Source organism: Nematocida ausubeli (genome assembly GCF_000738915.1).
Source record: "Nematocida ausubeli strain ERTm6 chromosome Unknown supercont2.3, whole genome shotgun sequence".
NCBI classification, from domain to species: Eukaryota; Fungi; Microsporidia; genus Nematocida; species Nematocida ausubeli.
In genome coordinates this window covers 342955-363141 of record NW_026515636.1, presented here as the reverse complement: position 1 = coordinate 363141, position 20187 = coordinate 342955, and the positions used below count along the sequence as shown (strand labels likewise).

The 20187-nt window shown below is 37.3% G+C and overlaps 13 protein-coding genes across 13 annotated transcripts; 10 read left to right on the top strand and 3 right to left on the bottom strand.

Moving 5' to 3' along the window:
- Window positions 1-336: 336 nt before the first annotated feature.
- On the top strand, window positions 337-3210 carry NESG_01307 (uncharacterized protein; the record flags this gene model as incomplete). The annotated part of the gene is made up of 1 exon (XM_053048941.1): window positions 337-3210. One exon carries the CDS (start codon window positions 337-339, stop codon window positions 3208-3210), a length of 2874 nt encoding a protein of 957 aa, XP_052904746.1.
- A 905-nt stretch (window positions 3211-4115) lies between these two features.
- Window positions 4116-4688, top strand: NESG_01306 (uncharacterized protein; the record flags this gene model as incomplete). Its single annotated transcript, XM_053048940.1, has 1 exon — window positions 4116-4688. The coding sequence occupies one exon, from the start codon at window positions 4116-4118 to the stop codon at window positions 4686-4688; it is 573 nt and encodes a 190-aa protein (XP_052904745.1).
- A 162-nt stretch (window positions 4689-4850) lies between these two features.
- NESG_01305 (uncharacterized protein) lies at window positions 4851-5147 on the top strand (the record flags this gene model as incomplete). Its single annotated transcript, XM_053048939.1, has 1 exon — window positions 4851-5147. One exon carries the CDS (start codon window positions 4851-4853, stop codon window positions 5145-5147), a length of 297 nt encoding a protein of 98 aa, XP_052904744.1.
- Window positions 5148-5314: 167 nt separating this feature from the next.
- Window positions 5315-6361, top strand: NESG_01304 (uncharacterized protein; the record flags this gene model as incomplete). The annotated part of the gene is made up of 1 exon (XM_053048938.1): window positions 5315-6361. One exon carries the CDS (start codon window positions 5315-5317, stop codon window positions 6359-6361), a length of 1047 nt encoding a protein of 348 aa, XP_052904743.1.
- Window positions 6362-7608: 1247 nt separating this feature from the next.
- On the bottom strand, window positions 7609-7824 carry NESG_01303 (uncharacterized protein; the record flags this gene model as incomplete). The annotated part of the gene is made up of 1 exon (XM_053048937.1): window positions 7609-7824. One exon carries the CDS (start codon window positions 7822-7824, stop codon window positions 7609-7611), a length of 216 nt encoding a protein of 71 aa, XP_052904742.1.
- Window positions 7825-7840: 16 nt separating this feature from the next.
- On the top strand, window positions 7841-8548 carry NESG_01302 (uncharacterized protein; the record flags this gene model as incomplete). The annotated part of the gene is made up of 1 exon (XM_053048936.1): window positions 7841-8548. The coding sequence occupies one exon, from the start codon at window positions 7841-7843 to the stop codon at window positions 8546-8548; it is 708 nt and encodes a 235-aa protein (XP_052904741.1).
- Window positions 8549-8610: 62 nt separating this feature from the next.
- Window positions 8611-8862, top strand: NESG_01301 (uncharacterized protein; the record flags this gene model as incomplete). Its single annotated transcript, XM_053048935.1, has 1 exon — window positions 8611-8862. The coding sequence occupies one exon, from the start codon at window positions 8611-8613 to the stop codon at window positions 8860-8862; it is 252 nt and encodes an 83-aa protein (XP_052904740.1).
- Window positions 8863-9382: 520 nt separating this feature from the next.
- On the bottom strand, window positions 9383-9850 carry NESG_01300 (uncharacterized protein; the record flags this gene model as incomplete). Its single annotated transcript, XM_053048934.1, has 1 exon — window positions 9383-9850. One exon carries the CDS (start codon window positions 9848-9850, stop codon window positions 9383-9385), a length of 468 nt encoding a protein of 155 aa, XP_052904739.1.
- A 745-nt stretch (window positions 9851-10595) lies between these two features.
- Window positions 10596-12371, bottom strand: NESG_01299 (uncharacterized protein; the record flags this gene model as incomplete). Its single annotated transcript, XM_053048933.1, has 1 exon — window positions 10596-12371. The coding sequence occupies one exon, from the start codon at window positions 12369-12371 to the stop codon at window positions 10596-10598; it is 1776 nt and encodes a 591-aa protein (XP_052904738.1).
- Window positions 12372-13147: 776 nt separating this feature from the next.
- Window positions 13148-14839, top strand: NESG_01298 (uncharacterized protein; the record flags this gene model as incomplete). The annotated part of the gene is made up of 1 exon (XM_053048932.1): window positions 13148-14839. The coding sequence occupies one exon, from the start codon at window positions 13148-13150 to the stop codon at window positions 14837-14839; it is 1692 nt and encodes a 563-aa protein (XP_052904737.1).
- Window positions 14840-15056: 217 nt separating this feature from the next.
- Window positions 15057-16082, top strand: NESG_01297 (uncharacterized protein; the record flags this gene model as incomplete). Its single annotated transcript, XM_053048931.1, has 1 exon — window positions 15057-16082. One exon carries the CDS (start codon window positions 15057-15059, stop codon window positions 16080-16082), a length of 1026 nt encoding a protein of 341 aa, XP_052904736.1.
- A 624-nt stretch (window positions 16083-16706) lies between these two features.
- On the top strand, window positions 16707-17204 carry NESG_01296 (uncharacterized protein; the record flags this gene model as incomplete). The annotated part of the gene is made up of 1 exon (XM_053048930.1): window positions 16707-17204. The coding sequence occupies one exon, from the start codon at window positions 16707-16709 to the stop codon at window positions 17202-17204; it is 498 nt and encodes a 165-aa protein (XP_052904735.1).
- Window positions 17205-18085: 881 nt separating this feature from the next.
- NESG_01295 (uncharacterized protein) lies at window positions 18086-19684 on the top strand (the record flags this gene model as incomplete). The annotated part of the gene is made up of 1 exon (XM_053048929.1): window positions 18086-19684. The coding sequence occupies one exon, from the start codon at window positions 18086-18088 to the stop codon at window positions 19682-19684; it is 1599 nt and encodes a 532-aa protein (XP_052904734.1).
- Window positions 19685-20187: the final 503 nt, after the last annotated feature.

Below are 20187 nucleotides of genomic sequence, written 5' to 3'. Positions count from 1 at the left end.
ACTTAAAGCAAGGAAATCCAACACCTTATTTCATATAAAAAAGAGTACTTTTTATTGCAGGTTGGCTTTCTTAAATATTTGCAGCAAATTAATTTTTCTACTTGTAAAACTTGCAATGCTATTTATGTTCCTTGCTGTAATAAAAAGACAAAGTGTCATGCATGCTATGCATAATAATTAAATTATTTTTCTTAACAAAACAAAGCAAACTTTAAATCAAAGAATTCGGGTTATATAAAGACAGATTGTGTACACAAACAAATCAGCAAATATTAAGATCATACAAAAACAATATGAGAAAATATAAATTTAGATAGCTTATTTTAAAAATACAACATGCATGCTTTAAAGAAACAAACTAATATAGGTGCTCTTTTATTACAGTGGTTTTTAATAGGCTTTATTCTACTAATGCATACAGTACATGGAAAATTTACTGAAGATGAAATAAATAGGATATTAAAGACGGAAATAGATAGAATTAAAGAGAAAACTATAGTAGTAAATCCAAATGGGCCACTGAGTCCGCAGAAACTGTGTGCATACAAAAAAAATGGATATATACACAACAAACGTTTCTTTGCCCCAGAGATAAACACATACTTTAGTCTTATAGATAATAACAGTGGTATCTGCTATATACGAGATCCAACTAGGGATAAAGTATATACAAAAGAAAAAAACGGGAAAAAAGTGTCCAAGTACATTATAGAATATCATAAGAAACTCATAGAAATGTTTCCCTCTCCTAAGCAAAAAATAAGTATTTTCCCTGCAGAAGAATGTACAGATTCATTTACTCTATTTCTGAATAGCCCTCCTGTAAAAGAGCATGCTTATATGATTCTCGCATCATTACTACTACAGGCAGAGGGAATAAATGTTCCTCTCTCACTTAATGGAGCTAATGGTAACGGCCAGACACTTGTACTGAGTGCTGCAGACAGAAACACTGTTGTTTTCTCTCTTAAAATGAATATTTCTTTTTCTTTTACATTGGGCAGCGGTAGTTCTAAGTCAGAAGAAACTAAGGATGTTTATCAAGAATCAGCAGCCGGCATTATTAGGTTCTTCAAAAACTGCACAGATAATTCAAGAATACAGAAGGGAGGGGTATGTGAAGAATCAACATTAGCAGATGAGTTTCAAAATGGACTGTTTATGAACAGGGCGCTGTTTCTTATTTCCTCGTATATATTTGAGTATATAAACGATGAAAAGGGAATGAGCAGCTTTATTCAGAGAGTATACGAATTGGCATGCAGTCAATACTATAATGTAAAAAAATTAAAAGATTCTATAAAAGCAGGAAAAATCGAAGCTTTTTTTGATAGATATTTTGTATTCAAAGAAAATCATTTAAATTCAGAATATTCCTCGCAGAGAGAAAAAAAGAGCTCAGATCTGATGATTGAAATACAAGACAGCAATGAATTGCCTCTTATTATGATTTTATTTTTAAAATCTAATTATGTTATAGAAAAAGGCAGTAGAAATAACACTGTTTTTGGCAAATTAAGTACTGTACCAATTTGGAGCGAATACTTCTATAAAAATCATTCTGGTCACAATGTTGAAAACAAAAAAAGTAGAGTGCAGAACATTATTGACAATATACTAGTGGATAAGAATAAAATAGATCCTGAAGTATTGAGAAACTGGAATCAAAAGATTAAAACTTTAGATAGCTCAAATAGAAATAGAAAAGAATTCAAAAGCCCATATTGCATTATAGATGTTTTAAGATTTATTTCTTATGCAGAAGGCCATCCAAACCAATATAGGCTAGCTATAGATGGTATTAAAAATATAATGACGAATAATGGCAATCCCAATAAGGCAATAAAAACATTACAGAGAGCCATAGCAAATTTATTTACAGTTATAGATGCTGGAAATAGACAAGGTGGCCTGATTGTAAAAAACCAGTCAACGGATAATACTGTAGAGGTAGAGTTGATAAATACAGAAATAGTTTGGGATCACTCTAATATTAAAGTATTTGGTGAACTAAAGGTCTTTTACCGATACAATGATGAAAAAGAAGGAATATCAATCGAGGTTTACCGCGGAGTCCCAGTAAAAGTTTCTCTCATTTCTCCCATAAAAAAAGTTATTGGCGCAGCGCAGAGTGACTCGTTAAAATACAACAGTGAGGGGTCTCCACCACAAAATGATATCATCAGAGAAAGCATGCAAGCAATACAGACAGGAGAGTTATCTTTCGCACAGAACAGCCATGAACAGCTGGCAATAACAGACAAAGATCTGATTAGGATGGAAAAAACTGGGTTTAGGTATTTAAATAGACTGTTCCTTCATGGAATCATCGATGGAAAAGACTGTAAAGCAAAGTTGGTCAGCCTTCTTGTTGGGTATATGCATGATGTAGAAAAAGAGCGTGCTCCAGGAGATGCAGTGACGCGCTTTTTACACAATATACTGGGAAGCGAGCAGTTTGATGATGAAAATATGCAGAAGATACTTTCTACTAGTATAGCATATAAGATGGTTTCAGATTTTAACTGCTCTGATATGCTAGTCTATAAAGATGAGTATAAAAACAGTTTGTTTACATTTATACTGAACGAAAAAGTTCTAATGCTTAGATATCTAATATACAATGGAACGTGTTCTGATATTTTGAACTGGATGGCTCTCTATGTACAAATACGCAGGCTAGCAAGCAGGCGCCGTCTGGATATAATATTTAAGAAGCTTCCCTCTGAAGATATAGTCTGGCTGGTCAAGCGCTTGTCATCAGACGGGCGCGTTAAAACCAGCATTATAAGTCTAATATGCATTTTGAAAAAAGGAGATAATGAGTCTACTGATACATCGATTTTAAATCATCATAATAGTAATTTTATATCAATTCTTATTGGTGCTGCATGCCAGAGAGAAAATTTAATGCCTTTAGTTCCATCCATGTTGTTAGAACTTGATCTTGAAAATGAATTTATAGGTTATACAGAGATGCACACCAGTAGATACTATGAAAACGCCATTTGTAAACTGGAATCGATAAAATACATGAAAAAAGAAGAGAGATTTGTAAATAATCAAAGCAAATTAATCAAAAATTATAAAGAAAGCCTAGAACGGTGCATTGAAAGTGAGAAAAACCACATATATAAGCGGGCTGATGCTATGTATACAAAAGTAATAGAGAAATGGAAAAAATTATGGGTTTATGAATGTACTGAGTGAAAGCCTAACTATGAATATAGGGTGGGCAAAAGAGCATGAAAAAAACGTGTTTTGTAAAAAGAACAAAAGGGCTCTCATAAAAGCGAATAGATGTAGGTGTGCACACTGTGCCAATAAATACATTATAATAATTCTTTGCAGGCAAAACTTTATATAGACCCTTTTATTTAGAAGAAAGCTTATTTTCAGAAATAAACTACTGCGCTGTGAAAGGCCTATGTATGATATTAGTGAATGAAATAAAAATATTGCATAGTTGCCATTCTAATTCTAAGTACATAACTCAAAGACTATTTAATTACTTTGTATCTGGCTTTTACAGCGGTGTACTAATAGTAGCATAGATAAAAGCATTTTAATAGAACTTACTCTCTTTTCTCGCAAGAACCAAGAAGAAATCATAATTTGTATTTTATTTGACTGCTTTGTTATTTAAAACAAACTTAACAATAGGCTTATTTAAGCTCAAAAAGCAAATTGATCAATTTTCTATTAGAATAAACATAAACCAAGAGTATACACAAAAATAGAAGGATCTATAGTCTTATAGACAGGTCCAAAAATAAAAGAGGGGATATAATAAGAGCAATAAATATATTTTCATATGCAAAGAGAAGACTTTTTTACAAAGTTTGCACGAGTTCTAATAAATTCCTTTGTGGCTTTGGTTCTGCTTCTAGGATAGTTAGTGCGGATGCTGTGTTAATAAATACAAACAGTTGCTATTTGTGCGTCTTTTGAGCCGGCATTTAATACAGGGAACTGGGCACAAGGTGCAGAGTATCTTAGCTGGCTAGTTATATTGCGAGAATAATTGGCTAGTTCACTTTTATAATTTTATGTTTTTATTAGTCAATAAGCGCCCAATAAAAGTGTGCATTTTTTTATGACTCCTTTTACTAACAATGATATACTTGCAATATACACATAGGTATAAAAAGTGCATTCTTCCACTGTCCCACGAAAAAAGCAAAAGAAAGATGTGCTCTTATTCTAAAGGAAAAGAAATCCCATGGGGCTATCAAATACGTATGCATTTATATAACCATGAGTATATCTTTATTGGGGGTGCCAGCTTTTTTGCATATGCATGTATCACCACATTAGCTCACTATAAAAATACCTTGAAGAGCAATTTAATTGTTCTTTCTATGGGGACTCTTTTATTTCTCTTTCAGATAATTTTTCACAATAAAACGGCAAACATTAGTGTAGAGACCGTCAGGAAGTCTCTGAGAAGCACTGCAGAGCTTATGTGTGCTGGATCTTGCATATCCTGCGGGGTGTCATATGTCAGAGGAATCAATAGCATATCCGAAATAGTTAAATATTTAGAATTTGAGGAGGCGCTTGTGTACTTGGGGCTGATTCTGAATAGCATAGGATATACCAACATGCGAGTGTACATGCGGATTCTTTTTGTAGGCACTGCGCTATACGCACTAAAGATTGCTTTATACTTATGGTGCACAGATTAAGCCAACACACAATTCAGAGCGATTGGTAGGTTTGGGCTGCATACGTGGAAAAGATAAAACTGCGCCACAGAATTGAAGACACCGTACATTAAAATATTTTTGCTTAAAGCATCGGCACTTAGTGCAGATAAAAAGAGGCGCTCTTTCTAATTTTTAATGAAGATGGAAAAGAGCCAAGTAATAGAGCTATTCAAGGAAAGCTCTGTTGAGGGCTTGAGTAGCCTAAGCAAAGAAGAGAAAAAGTACTTCTGGCTGCAGACAAGGCTCCTTGGATGGCGTATAGAGGACAGCATAACAATAGACACGGTTTACAATGTATATACAGAGGCAGTGAAAAATCATAGAAAAATTATGGAGCTAATTAGAAGAAGTGACAAAAAGTTGCTATTGCATCATTTGCAAGCAAATCTCACAGAGATAGAGCTAAGTGAGGTGCTAGAGCACATTTACAATAAATAATAGACCAGCGAGAGAAAATATAAATTAGAAATATTTTTTGCCCTTGCAACCTGTGTTAATCGCTTCCCGTTCATACTTTGGAGTTTCATGCCACAGGGACATTTATTATTTAATATCTATAGAGTGTTTCATCGAGGTATATAATGTGTATAGGAGTATTTGGATGTATGAAAATAGGCATAATAGTTCTTTTTCCACTAGTGCTGTGCGACGTAGCCCAGAATGTCATTGACGCCATACAAGAAAGCAGAAAGAAATACAACTTGCGAGAGCTGAAAGTAATAGACCCCCTGATTGAAATAGCCAGAGACAGAACAGAGTTCCTTGCTGGGTCAAAAGAGCTAATAAATAAAACAGAGGTGCTGTGGGATCTGGCTGAGAAGCATGGATACAAGCCTATAGCAATGGGAGAAAACATAGGAAAGAGCATAAGCAAAGAAAAAGAGGGCATGGACATATTTGAGGAGTGGATTAAGTCTGAAACACACAGAGAGAACATTATTAATGCACCAGAGTACACCCACCTTGGCGTGTACAAGCTGAAAACAGAGACAACCATATATCTGTCTGCAATATTTGGGCAGCTGAAGATACTAGACAAAGAGGAAACAGCGCAGCCCAAAAATAGTGTTCTACCTGCAGAAGGTAACAGCAACAATGGCCCAATAGTTACAAGCACCAGGACCACAGCTGCGCCAAGCCAGCCGCCCCTTATAGAAAAGCAGCCAGCAGACGCACAGATGGGTCCTGCTGCTGCAGCACCAGCCCCTAGCCCTATAGAAAGTAAGAATGCAACGACTGCAGGCGCGCAGCAAAGCGAGATGTATAATACAATTGAGCTAGTGTATCCTGGAATAGCTGGACTCGATGGCAAACCAACTCCAAAGATACCGATTCAGTTTGTTCTTGTGGGAAGGGATGGAAAGGAGATTCAACAAGTGCCCAAGTTGAGAAAAGAAACAGAGCAGGAGCTAATTCAGAAAAGTACACTAACCCCGCGAGCTGGAAATTTCTTGCCACAGCTACTCTCTGCTTCATCTGCTGCCATAGAGCCCATAAAGCCAGGCGCTTCCAATGAGCAGATGCATAACATGCCACTCAGCTTGCCAAATGCCAACCCACAGCATAAAACAGTTATAAAGCTAATAATGGTACAGCCATCACCAAACACACAGCCAAGCATAAGAGCAGAGCCTGCGGTAGTGCCTATTTAGTAAGCAATTCTCCATTCTACATGCCACATCGGCGTAAGTGCCTGTATATGCATATATAGTATTGCATATTATTTGCCTGTAGTTTAGACAAGAGACTATCAAAGACAGATGCTTATAGAGACTATAGATCGCACAGAGTGACTTTAATTATAGGCATAACCCGAATAGCGCTTTAGTGATTTGAGAGGCTCTTGGCACAATATGGTGTGTAGACTTCTTAAGGACGTGCTAGAGGCCATTGACATAGGTGTGCCTTTATTATAGATTTTTCCAAAACACCACAAATATCTGTATAATGCTTTGCTTTTATAATAAAAGAGGGCTTCATGTGTTACTCTCTCATAAATGTAACTATGCATTTTTAATAATATTCCTGCATGCTCATATAGTTTTATAACGGTAGTTCCAGTTTTTTGAAGCCTTTGGAAGTAACAGTGCTATCCAAAATGGAGTCATTTTAATAGCATGATTGAAAGCATGCAAATACAATTTAGTCATAATACAAGATGCTGCTTTACTCAATAAAAAAGGAGACTGTCAAGAAAAGCTTACAAAAGGAGCCATATTCAAGGATATTCACAAGAGTTCAATAAATGTTCTCACTCTCAAATCTATTGCCATTATAAGACTGTAATTTATAAAATGTGCTGCCTCTCCTTATCATCACATTCCATCGTTGTATTAAATTACTACTTGCATTACAACTCCAGTAAGCAATTAGTGCCAATTCTGTAAGTACAGTATTCAGAAAATATAAATATCTGTGCTATTGATATATGTTGATTTCTGTTTGTGCAATATGTGTAGAGTCGATTATTAATACATTTTAAAGAGTTCTAGAGGGTAAAGAGCATTAGTCCATTCTGTCAAGTTACTTCTATAGTATCAATTCTAAAAAGAGTGCATGCTTCTAGAAAAAGCCACCAATCCAAATAATAAAAAAGCCAGACCGCTGAAAGAAACACATGTGTCTAGTTTTATTGCGCTGGCACAGCACATTGTAAAAACAATTGTATAGTGAGCTAAACAGATTGAGTTTTATTGCAGGTAGAAAGGCAAATGTAATATGCAGATTAAAACATCTGAGATTTTCTATTATTTTGGGCATTTGAGTGGCATGTTTTTGTTAGCATCGTTTCCTTTATAGCTGCTTAAACTTACTTTGAACAACTAAAAGCCATTTGCATATATATATATGTCTGTAGAACAAAGTATGCCTGCAAAGGCACTCTCTTTGGTGTTTGCTTCTACTTCATGTTTCTTAATAGCAACTCCCGTGCTTCATTTACCTTCTGGGATAAGTAATCGCTTCCGCCTGAGTCTGGATGGTTTGCCCGAACAAGCATTCTGTAGTTTGTGTCTATGCTAGACCTTTTTAGGGCAAAGACTCCAAGAATGGACATGGCTTCTGCCGCTGTCATTTCTTTAAGAAATCCAGCGTGCCTCCATATATTAATACCCATGCACACTTTTTAATTTATGTCTAATGAAAGAATTGGCAATAACTTCAGCAAAGAAGGAACTCTATACCAAGTAGAATACGCTCTAGAAGCAGCAAAAAAAGGCATGTCGTGTGTTGCAGTTGGAAGCACTTCTTGTATGGTCATGGCTGCATCTAAAAGGCTTCCAGAGAAACTTATGGACCCTGACTATATTTCCAGTTTTGTGAGTATTCTTCCTGGCGTAGTGGCTGTGCTTAGCGGGTATCTTATGGATGTGCAGAGAACAACAACGATTCTTTCTGAAACTGCAGTGGATCTGCTCCATGACTTGGGATATGTCCCCACTCCAGACATTCTGGCTCGAGAGATAGCTGATCAGTGGCAGCTGCAGACGCAAGAAGACTCAAGAAGGCTTCCTGCGGTTTTTCTCGCTGTTGTTGGGTATGATAAAGGCGTGCCTATGATATACTACACAGATACATCAGGCACTCTGCTTCCATATAAGGCGGTTGCCTTTGGAGAGGGAGGCACTCTAATGATGAAAAAATTAGAAAAGATATATACCCCGCAGCAGACAGAGACCGAGGCCATCCACACCGCCTTGATTTCTTTATCAGAAGCGCTTGGGGCAGACTATCTGGCAACCAATGTAGAACTGTGCATCTTCACTCCAGACGGGAAAGTAAAAAGATCAACTACTGATGAGATTGACGCTTTTCTAGTTGATATAGCTGAGAAGATATAACCTAAAATTCATTCCAATCAATAAAAGTGTTTAAGCAATTCTCCGTGCATATTTTTATTAATATGAAAGCAACAAGAAGTCTCTCCCTTCAAAGAGTGTTTCTAATGTTTAGTACAGTGGTGTTAGTGTGCATGGTGCTTCATTCAATTTGCAATATATTCATACTTGCCATTGCAGGGGGCATAATTGCGGGCCTTTGCATTGTTTTGCTCGCAATATATAGAGCGCTTAAAGTGCCAAGTGTGTGTAATAAGGAGTACAATAATTATCTGAAAAAGGGCCAAGAGGAGGTGAAGAAGATCTTGGAGAAATAAAGAAGAGCTATTCATCACATGACACTCGTATATTGGAAATATACTAGCCATTTATGACTATTTGCCTTACCTGTTGTTTATTTTTAGAGACTAAGTATATCCATCCAAATAAAAAACCTTTCATACAAGTCACGCGCATGCAGCTATTGCCTGCTGTATAAGACTGGCCTTAACCTAAAAGTGCTATGCATGTCATGCTACTGTTTTTATGGGTTTCTACTGCTGTCTAACTACTATGAAGTGGCTCTACATTTCTATTTCTTCGGAAGCTAGCCGCTATTAAGCACTGAGTATATGCTTACATTGCAAAAATATTTATCTCACGTATGTCCATCCTACATATTTTGCAGACTTCGCTAGAGTTAGGATATCCTAATACTTAGTTCTTCTACAATGTAAATCATCTATATATATTTATTTACTTCTTAAACAGGCTCTAATTATTGAGCTGTGTCTTACTAAATTTTCTATGCTTCTTTCTATACAAAGATATAGTCTGGCTCTAACAAAAAGGGCACATTTAGTATTCGGTGGGGTTGCACTCTTTATGCGGTATATTCCCTTTCATATTAAGTATTCCGCATATGCTGCAGATGTCAATGCCGGTTTTTTCAGAAAGAATTTCTGTGTTCTCAAAAAGAATTCTCTTTGATGGCTGTATGTATCCGTTTGTGTCTATGACCAGCCAATTGGACTTCACCAGATTTCTAGCCACAGTGCAGTTCTTCATATCCTCTTGGTGTGTGCCCTGCTCCTTCTCAAAGAGGCCCACTAGTATATCAAGCACAATTAGCTCGTAGTCTTTAATTGGGCCTTCTGTCACCTGTGCTGTTAGCACAAGAGTCTTTCTGTCATACCAGTTGTTCAGATTGTAGCCCAGGATGTTCAGTGTATCCTTTAAATATTTAATGTCTTCTGCTGTGAGACTTGTTTTGTCTATCTCGTTTCTTTCAAGCAAAGTATGCAGTGCCTTTATGTTGGTATACATACCTCTGTATGCTATAAAAATATTATTTTATATGCAGCTCTTAATGAGCAATAAAATACCATTCAGTTCCAGAATATAAATTAGAGGAAAATATTGCATGACACAGTTGACTAATATAATTATAAAGTTGCTGTATTATGCTTCGTAGGCACTACGTACAACAAGATGCAGATGTAAAATGTGTATTCAAGTAGGCTAATCCTTTTATTTATCAATATAGGCCTGATAATAACAGCATGGATTTACCTTTGACTGTATTTAGATTTTTTACTCATTGACTATTCTTAGACATATTCATTTTTGTATGTAGGAGACTGCATTGAAAACAGAAGTAGATTCTTGCAGATTTCTGCATACAAGAGCTGCAGATTAACGTGGGTTTTATAAGACAGTAGCATATACCCAATGCATGTATGTATGCTGAGCTACTAGTATACTTGCATGTATAAACGGCAGAAAATACACAGTGTATTCAGAAATATGGTAAAACATATAGGAAATATTCACATAGTCATTTTATTCTGTCTTTAAGTATATCTTTTAATATCTAAGCCATCTCTTACATACAATCTGCATCTAAATTCTTCTCTTTTAGAATGCTCTGCATTCAGTATGAATAGCCAAAGCCAGAATAACTAGTCTTCATTAGATCATCTCTTCATAACAAGCTCTTCTAACAGCAATGCACAGCTCACTGTTTTATTTGCCTTAAGAGCATATATTGTATGCTATTTATGCCTATTTTCTAATTCATCTGCTCTGACTTTTGCAAAGCATTCCATATTATTTCTTGCGAATGTATAATTCTATCCAAAATACTGGAGACATCATGCGGCACTGGCATAAAAGCGCTTATTTTATTCAGTGAGTCCTGGAATATCTTTCTAATGCTGCACGTGTCCAGTGATTCTGGAATGCTATCAAGAGTCACAAAAGCAGAGCTTCCCTTTCCCTTTTGTGCACGCGAAGTGACTTTCGCGAAAATATATCTGCTTTCAGAAATAAGTATTTTCTCTATGTTCGGTGTTTTTTCTAATGGATATAGTTTTCCTTCTGTTATCTGCTTATACGTCGGCGAGTTTATAAGTCGATCTCTGTATGAAAGCAAGGCAAGCAGCTGAGAATACTCCTCCCTCTCTGTTAGATTAAACATGTTTGTGTTTGCGCTGCCAATTGCTATTAGGCGGTTGCTTAAATAGCTTTCCGTGAGATCTTCTGGCAGCTTTATTCTTAGCCATGTCTCATAAAGAATCTGTAAGTCGCTCCACAGATACGACAAGCTCTCTAGCTGAATATTCTGAACATCTAGCTTCTCATACTCAGTAGTAAACAGCTCGTATGCAAGCAAGTATCTGAGAAGCCCGCATATTAGCATGGTAATGTATTGGTTTCCGGGGAAATCACTTCTCTTCACTAGCAGAATTAGCAGAGCCTGTACTATGCCCTCATCTCTCTTTTCCTTAATCAAGATTCCAACCAAAAATATTAGGTCTGTCATATTATTCAAATAAGAGCGGAAGTCGCGTATTTCCAGACAGCCCTCCTTTGAAAAGAACTCAAACTTGGCATTGTTTAAATATAAAAATCGCAGTGGGTCAGAATGTTTTACACTCTGCAGGAGCTCTTCCCGCCGCGCTGCGTCCATGCCTTCCATGTTTTTGAATAAGAAGCTGAAGTTGTGGCTCGTTCTCACATACCTAAGTATTCTCTCTGGTTCCATGCTAAGTGACAGTTCGTACGTGAGATAATTAATGCTCTTATTGTCTTTTTTTTGTATTTGAATATCATTCTCCAAGCAGTATTCGTATATCTCCCAGTCATCCAACTTCTCTAAGAGAGAGTCAATTGTGTACCCATACTCTTCAATGGGAATCCCCCTAAGAACAAGGTCTTTAAGCAGCAGCAAAGAAGATATGTCATTTTCTTTTTTTGTAATGTTGTCTAGCACATATTTCTGAAGTACAGACGCGTATGGAATGCCCTTTGCAAGCAGCAGAGAGATCAAAGAGTTGCTTACTCTTACTTTCCTCAGCAAGACCTTCAGTATTTCAAGCTGCAGCCCGCGAATTTCGCCTGTTCCCTTCAACAGCAGGACCATTGCACAGCTTGGGTGGGTTTTTGTCAGTTTTAGGCTTAGATCTTTGCACTCCTCCAGATTGTTTTTGAGCAAAGACAAGTTAAAGTTGTATATGCTTTTGAAATTAAAAATGTCCCTATGTTCTATCAACTCATCAATCTGGTTGACTATAAGCAGACTCTCATGCGCCATTATCATTTCCACATTGCAGCCAGCAATTAAATGAAGGTCTCCCTTAATTTTGCTGTACATATAACTGCCCATTGAAATGTCCCCGTCTGCACACAGGCAGTACATCTTCATGACATATATACGAACTCGAGATACGCTATTTTCAAGTAGTTCCTTGGTTCTAAGATGTTTTTCCAGAATTGGATAAAAGGCTGTTCTGCGCGAACCAGCCAGCTCATATGCAAGTCTATCTAGCGAAGCCGCTGTATTCATTAAAAAATTAAAAAAACCAATGGGTGAATATAGCCCAAGCACAGCCCGTAAAATAAATAGAAGAAATACTCTGCAGGCCCGCTGCCAATGAGCTCTGGTTTATTCAAGATGGGCTTCCCTCCGTCCCAGCCTCTTTTCTCTGCTGGCACCAGACTAATCTCCTCCAGGCCCGTGTAGCTACCTGCATGTGAGTCTGCATATGTCTACTCTGTTGAAGAGCCTTGGCCTTCAAATTATAAATTTTCTTAGTACTTATTCTCTAGCCTCTTGCAGCAGCCGTGCCAAGCACTGGGTGAGAAATAAAAGATATAGATGGCATGATAAACATTAGCACAGATATAGCTCAGATTCTTATTTATTTATACACTTATTTGCTTTTATTTGGGCAGTGCAAGAAATTATGACTTTCTCGCGGCCTTGCATATTTATTATTTAATTAAGCAGTAACACGCGGAAGCATTAAAAAGAAGCTAATTTTTATGCATTCTCCTTGCTTGCCCCTATGTCATAAAACATATTAATTAATACAGTGTGCGCTTTGGAGCCATCCATTCCAGTCCCATAAATAAACACACAAAGCAATTCTCCTGTTTAAAACACGCTCCCACAAATAAGCTAGCAAAACAGCACAGCAAGGGGATAGAAAGTGCAATTCTTCACTTCTAAAATAAATTTGATACTCCTGGAATCGGAGTAATTTTAATATAGAATGCAGACTTTTTCCACTGATTGAAAAGCTTTGCAAAGTATTTATTTAAAATTTTTATTGAAAACCCATGCAAACAACAGGACTGAACAACTATTATAGAAACTCGTCCCTTCCCACAGAAGAGGCACACGAGGAGCAGGCAGACCAGTGCAGCAGATTCTTCAAGGTTTTAAAGGTAGAGTACCCAAAGTTCTTCACTATGGCATTCCTTTACTACTGCATTGTTCTTGCATACTCCATTCTTAGAGACACAAAAGATGCAGTTGTATTAGATAGAATGTTACCCGCTTCAATTCAGTATCTTAAATCATTCATAGTCATGGGAGTAACCATGGGATTCGCAGTTGTTTTCCAGCTTCTTTTGGCAAGAGGAATCACTCTTGAGAGACTTATGTTTGTTTTCAATGCAGGATTCGGAATATTCTTCTTTGTGTACGCTCTTATTCTGCTTCCAAGCATGAACTACATTGAGCCATACAAGTTCTGGATACACGACATCTTCGCAGATAAGAAAATGTTCATCAACGGGCTTTCATTCTTGCAGGGATTCTTCCTTACCATTAACTTCTGGACAGGAACTCTCATCTACATCTCTGCCGAGCTCTGGGGTAACATTATGGCTTCCCTCATGTTCTTCGCAGTTGCAAACGAAATCTGCCCTCTGAAGCAGGCTCTGCGGTTCTACCCTCTATTCATTATTGCAGCCAATCTCGGATTAGTGACTTCCGGAGGATCTATGATGCTGAACTACTATGTTCTTACATCATTCCCCCAGCACAAGACAAAGATTATCAGTGGATTTGTCACCTTTGTGTCAGCACTGTGCGCTGTAAATGTCTTCACATACAGACATCTTGTTAAGAACATTATCCCATACCCCATCTACATTATGTCAGAGGGTGCACAGCAAAGAGCAAAGAGCAAGGAAAAGATTGGTATCATCGACGGATTCAAGATTATGCTTAAGACCCCTATTGTCTTCCATCTTTCCATCACAGTGCTTGCCTATGGGCTATGCACCAACTTGACCGAGGCCGCATTCAAGTCTGCACTGAGAAGCACCTCCAAGTCCCAGGGAACAGATGTCATGACAAGTGTCGTCTATGTACAAGGAAAGCAGCAAATAACAATTGGTCTTATGGTCATTATGATTCTTCTGTCTCCAGTCAAGTCATTAATTCAAAAGAGAGGATGGAACAGTCTAGGAGTGATCACCCCAGCAGTCAGTTTGTTCAGTGCTCTTTTCTTCCTTACTCTTGTGTGGGCCAACTCCTCCGTGACAGTAACTGGAAAGGAAGCAGAAAACCTTCTGAACAGAATCGGAAAGAAGCTCTTCACTTCTCTTGGATGGGTTGAAAGACCAGTGCTTGAGTCTGAGGTAGGATTCTACGCAGTCAACTGCATAAAGATTATGAAGTACGCAGCATTCGACATTGGTAAGGAAGCCATTGGTATCAAGATTCCAAAGGAGTACAAAGCCAGATTCAAGGGAGTTTATGACGGAGTTTGCGGTAAGCTTGGAAAGTCTCTCTCATCAAACGTTCAAATTGTCATATTAGGTCTTCTTAACTTAAACGACATCAGAACCGCAGCAGCTCTGCTTGTTGTTTCCGTTCTGATGGTATGCACAATGTGGATGTTCTCCACAATCTACCTAGGAAGAAAGTACGACGAGGCTGTGCGAGAGGATAGAGATCTATACATTGGCGAGGCGTCTAGCAGTAAACAGCTGAAAAAAGAGAGCAAGCTAGTTCAATAAACATATGCCATCTACTAATACTTGCCTATTTACGTAGAAATCCATCCATGTGCGATACATATCACTACCATGACTTTGTTGTAAGTGCAGACATTGCTTTTATGCGGTGAGCATCTGCAACGCATGCTAGTATGCTTTATTGCAAATGGCTTGGCTGGCCCCGGGGATATTCGCGATTTATTCATGACATAAATTATTTAATTTTTTGCGTGTGTCGATGACTATACGCCCCATTAAAAAAATAAAAGTGGCTGAAGCAGCGAAACCAGACGAAGTGCTTCCAGAGGATCCATTCGCAGGGCTGACTACAGTCCCAGAGTACTTGAACATGGCATACACCCAGGAAATAGAAACCCGGTACATCTCTCTCATTGAGACACTCATTCTTCGCGTGAAGTCAGAGGAGAGCCAGAAGATATGGATATACGGCCCAAAGAAAATATCAGACCACATTATAGAAATACTCTCAAACGCAGCAGCAATGCAGGTAGAAATCCTCCAAAAGAAGCTTATTTTTGACCCCGCCAACATATACCTCATGGATCTGTCGCACACCTCCATTAAGTCATCTCGGTCTGTTCTGTACCGAATACTTGAGAGAACGTCTCCTTTGAGCATTCAGAAAAACAAGTTTATATTCCAGATTCCTAGAGTCGTCGACATGATGAAGCTGGATAAAAGAATAGTGAGCAGGATGGATGGAGTCAAGGCGTATGTGAAGGAGTTAACCGAGAAGGAGTACTTCAAAATATTCAGCCGTGTTCTAGAGGTTCTGAAAATAAAGGAAAAAGAGTACTGCGCCAAGTCTGTGGTGCTTGATCTCGCCACAATACAGAAGGGGCTGGATGACTTTGTCCACTCTGCGTATTTGGTGGACAATTCGTATGAAGGTATGTCTATTAAGTTTTATAAGTACCTCTATGGTGTGCAGGAGCCAAATCCATACAAGATGCTTAGCTCTGTGCATCTAATTATTCTAATGGCTGCCACAGTAAAAAGAGTCACGTTATGCAGCGTATTTGAGGAGTTTGAAAGACGGGTGGCAAATGTCCCGCACTTTAAAAAAGTCTCAAAAGACTGTGTGTTTCGAAGACTAACAGACCTAATGAGTCTGAATCTAGTGGCCCGAGGGTACTTTACTAGTGACAGATTGGAGCTAGAGGCAGAAATACTCTCCCGGGATGAAATATATCTTAAAGTAATGCTGGAAAGAGTGAAGAAGTTCTGGACAAACAGGGTATAACAAAATAATAAAGCAGCTCTGAATATTGGCATATTTATATATCGCAAAAACCTTCTGTGTAATCTACTTGTTGTAGAGCACACAATTAGTGATATCTATATCTAGTTCTCTATGTTTAAAATCTTATACTTCACAGAGCTTGCACATTAGTGCGAGCTTCAACATTAAATTAAAGCCAACAGCTATTTACTTGACCTATTCTGGCTCTGCAAATTTGAAGCTATGTTGCATGCATATACAGCGGTTTTTATATTTTTATACAGTGGTGCAGCATGCACTGTGTTTAATCTGACACACTCATCATGAATCTATATACTTCCATGGACTATCTTGTTATTTGTACATATGCTTCTACATAACCTAGTCTTAGTAATATACTTTATGCTAGATTTATGGACTTACACCCAGTAGCACAGCAGAGAATTATTTTTATTCAATTTAGCCTGCACAACTTGAAGAAGCAGTGAATTACTGCGCATGCGTTTTCCAACTGTTAATATATAAATGGTTTTCTCTATGTAGCTGGATTTAAGCTTCACTATACTGTGCACACTGTATGTAAAAAGCATGCAAATTGCTCTGCATATTCTAAAAAATACGTTGTAATTGCAGCTAAATATAAAAATGCAAATAAAAATGAAAATGAAAATGAACGAAAAGCAAACACTTGCACATTTTCTGGAAAACAGAAACTTTGCTGCAAGCAAGAGGTACCAAAGAAAGAAAAAAGAAGAAAAGGAAAGCGAGGTGAAGGACAGTCTTATTATTGTGGATGGGGAAGTTGTGATTAGCAGTGGATGTCCAAAAGAAAATGAAGAGCGGAATGTCATAGAAGATCGTATGACTGCTTTTTCGTACGGAAGGGCTACAAGCAAAAGCAGATGGTCAAAGGAGGAAACAATTCTCTTTTACAAGGGGCTTTCTCTGTGCGGCACAGACTTTACTCTCTTAGAGAAGATATTCACCGATAAGAGTAGAAAGCAGATTAAGAACAAATTCAGCATTGAAGAGAAAAAGTTCCCAGAAAAAATAAGCAGAGCACTCTCTACCCATAGAGTCTTCAAGAAAGAAGAGCTAGACTCACTACGGAAGGAATACACTGAGATAAAATACAATACATAGCGCTGACAGAAGGCGCGTGCTGTGTATACCCTGAATGTAAGTAAGATCGTACGAATAATAATCCGAACTCCAGCTTTATTAAATAAAGTTATAAATAATTTACAGAAGGCTATACTTTTAACTTAAATTTTCTTCATTTTAGGATATAAAAATGAAAGGCTTTTATTTTGCTATTGGCCCAGTTTTTATATCTAGACTGAGTTTTATTGCTCTCATGCCACTATGGGTTTTAATTATCTGAGTGCACATATGCCGCTTACTTCTGGGTATAGAAACCTTTATAGCTGAATTTTAGGGCTTCTCTTTGTTTATAGATCCTTAAATATCCTATGCATCCAGACTCTACTACATGAAAGTCCTCTTTTCAAAGTATCTACGAAGATAAACTACATTTATTAGTGCAGATAGAATGCTAGAGGATAGCACTTCTGATGGCTTTATATAGTAGTAGTTTAAACAATTTTCATCTTTATTTTTCTTAGTTTGTAACAGATAGAAATGCCTGATTTCTACTTTTATTTTCTTCTTTTCAGATTTCCAGTTTAAGGATTTTTATTGCACATTCTTCATACGAAATTTTATTTCTTTATAATACGCATGCATGCTAGTAGCTGCTTAAATATGTTATTTTAGCTTTTAAGAAAAAAGTCTTTTATTTTAGTTATATTCATAGCTCTGATGCCATATATGCATGCCTCTTTTTGCATACACAGAGAACATTCCTCTTACTCATTTGGCGCGCATGTTTATTAAGTATATATGCTATATAGTTGATATTCTTCGCACAGGTGCTCTGTCTGGACCATTCCACTAGGAATATTTCGTGTCTTATTGCATTATTTATTTAATATTCCTCTTTCGCCTAATTAGATATTAAACATATGAATATATATATTCACAGAAGCAGGCAAAAAATGGCAGAAAAAGAGGATCTAGTCCGAAAGAGAATATATGACCAAATCATGCCTGAGATACTAGCCCCTGCACAGTATATAGAAGACACGCAAATTCTATACTATTATATACTAATGAATCTGAATCTAAAGGAAATCTTGCCAGGTGTGGATGAGAAACTGCTTAGTATAATTCAAGGGCACCTCTACACAGAAAGCATAGATAGGGCATACCTAACTCACCTGTATAGAACAGATAGAAATACAGTTAATACCGCAAGGAGCATACTAGATGGAATAACTATGTACATAAATGAAGCACTCGCCTTATATACCCCCGAAGAAAAAAAAGATGCATCTGTCACTGAAAGCAGCTCAAAGAGCAGTAAAGTCAACACGGGTGCAGAGTTTGTAGTCGCATCAAAGAATATGTTATTTGATAATTATGATGTATTGTACCACATGGCTCTTTCCACGTATGCACACAACATAGTATACACACTGGTAAACCATGCGTATAATGTTGTCAAGCAAAGATATAGGTGTGCGGACACTCCGATAATGCCATTTCCTGAGTTATATAACGAAATGGAGGGAGTGGGTGTGCACAGCTATATGATAAATGAAATAAACACACTGTACAAATTAATGGCATGCCATGCAGGGGAGGATGACCTAAATACAGTGCTATGCAATATCAGGAGTGCGCATCATCATTACGCAAGAATAGCAAGAATTAATGGGGCAGAGCAGAGGGTGGGCTGGTGCAACGCAGTTGTAGAGATGTATATAAAGCATGCAATAAACTATATAGGAAACATACAGACGGAAAAACCAAAAGCAAAGGCCACTTCACAGGGAGTAGAACTGAACTCTACCAGCAGCAAAAGAACAGAATATCCTAGATCTTATGACTATCTATACAATGAGTTTGAATACGATACAGTGCTAAGCCTAATTAGCAATAGGATGGACGCTACTGCAGACATATACGATAGATCAAAAAAGGAGGAGCACTTGCTTCTTGTGCTATCAAGTCTTAGCGCGCATAGCATCATGTTCTATTATGCATACTACATGCTATTCAGCATATGTATTGCGGTGGGCATAGGGGCAAGTGTTGCGCTTCTTCTAAATAGTTTATTGATATGTAAATACACAAGCAGAAGCAGCCTGCTAACTGATGGCAGGTATACGACAGCAGCACTAATAATAAGCATCCTAGTGAATGCCATACACTTAGAAAAGCATTTGCTGAACTATAAGAAGAGCACGCTTGCTTTGATAGAATACGAATACGATAAGATATTTATAAACATGGTATATATAGGCGTGATAAGCATTATACTGTTCTACTTAAATCCAGCTATTCTGGCATGGCCTGCCTTCAAAATATTTATATGCGTTGTTGGGGGAATATCTTTTATACTAAGCCTATTTGACAGCTATGCCAGAAAAAGAAGTATATTAAGCATATTTACATACCGTGCTATGACATACACCTTGTTTTGCTCGATAAACATAGCGTTTGTGGTCTATCTTGTTTGGCAGTTTAAAAAAACTGATATTAACATGTATATGGCATAGAGTATAAAGAAAGAGATGTTTTTAGGTTCTAATCAATAGAGCTCTGCACTTGAAGTCAGAATCAACAAGAAACTATATGCGGTGTATACACAATTGTGCATTCTTTGTAATTCTAGTTATAGCAGTAGGCTAGTCTTAGGAAAAAAGAAGTAAAAATTTGCCGTATTAGAGGCTTTATTTTATGCATGAATTAAATATATATATATATCTTGCAGATTTATAATTTCATACTTTAAAATTGTATCCTGAAGAGCTACAGCACGTGATATAACTACAGATGTGGTTTTCTTGAATCATTGACCTACATCTCTAAACTTTTTATTCATTTCTTGATACACAGGCCATCTACAAGCACATTTCTAGTCTATGATCTTCCTATACTACAATAATAATACGATCCAATTATTATTCGTAGTGAGAGCCCATAGCACGACATACCTGCTATTTTTCACTCTGCTCTATAGAAGAAACAACTTAAATATAAGCATTTCTATGCTCAAAGA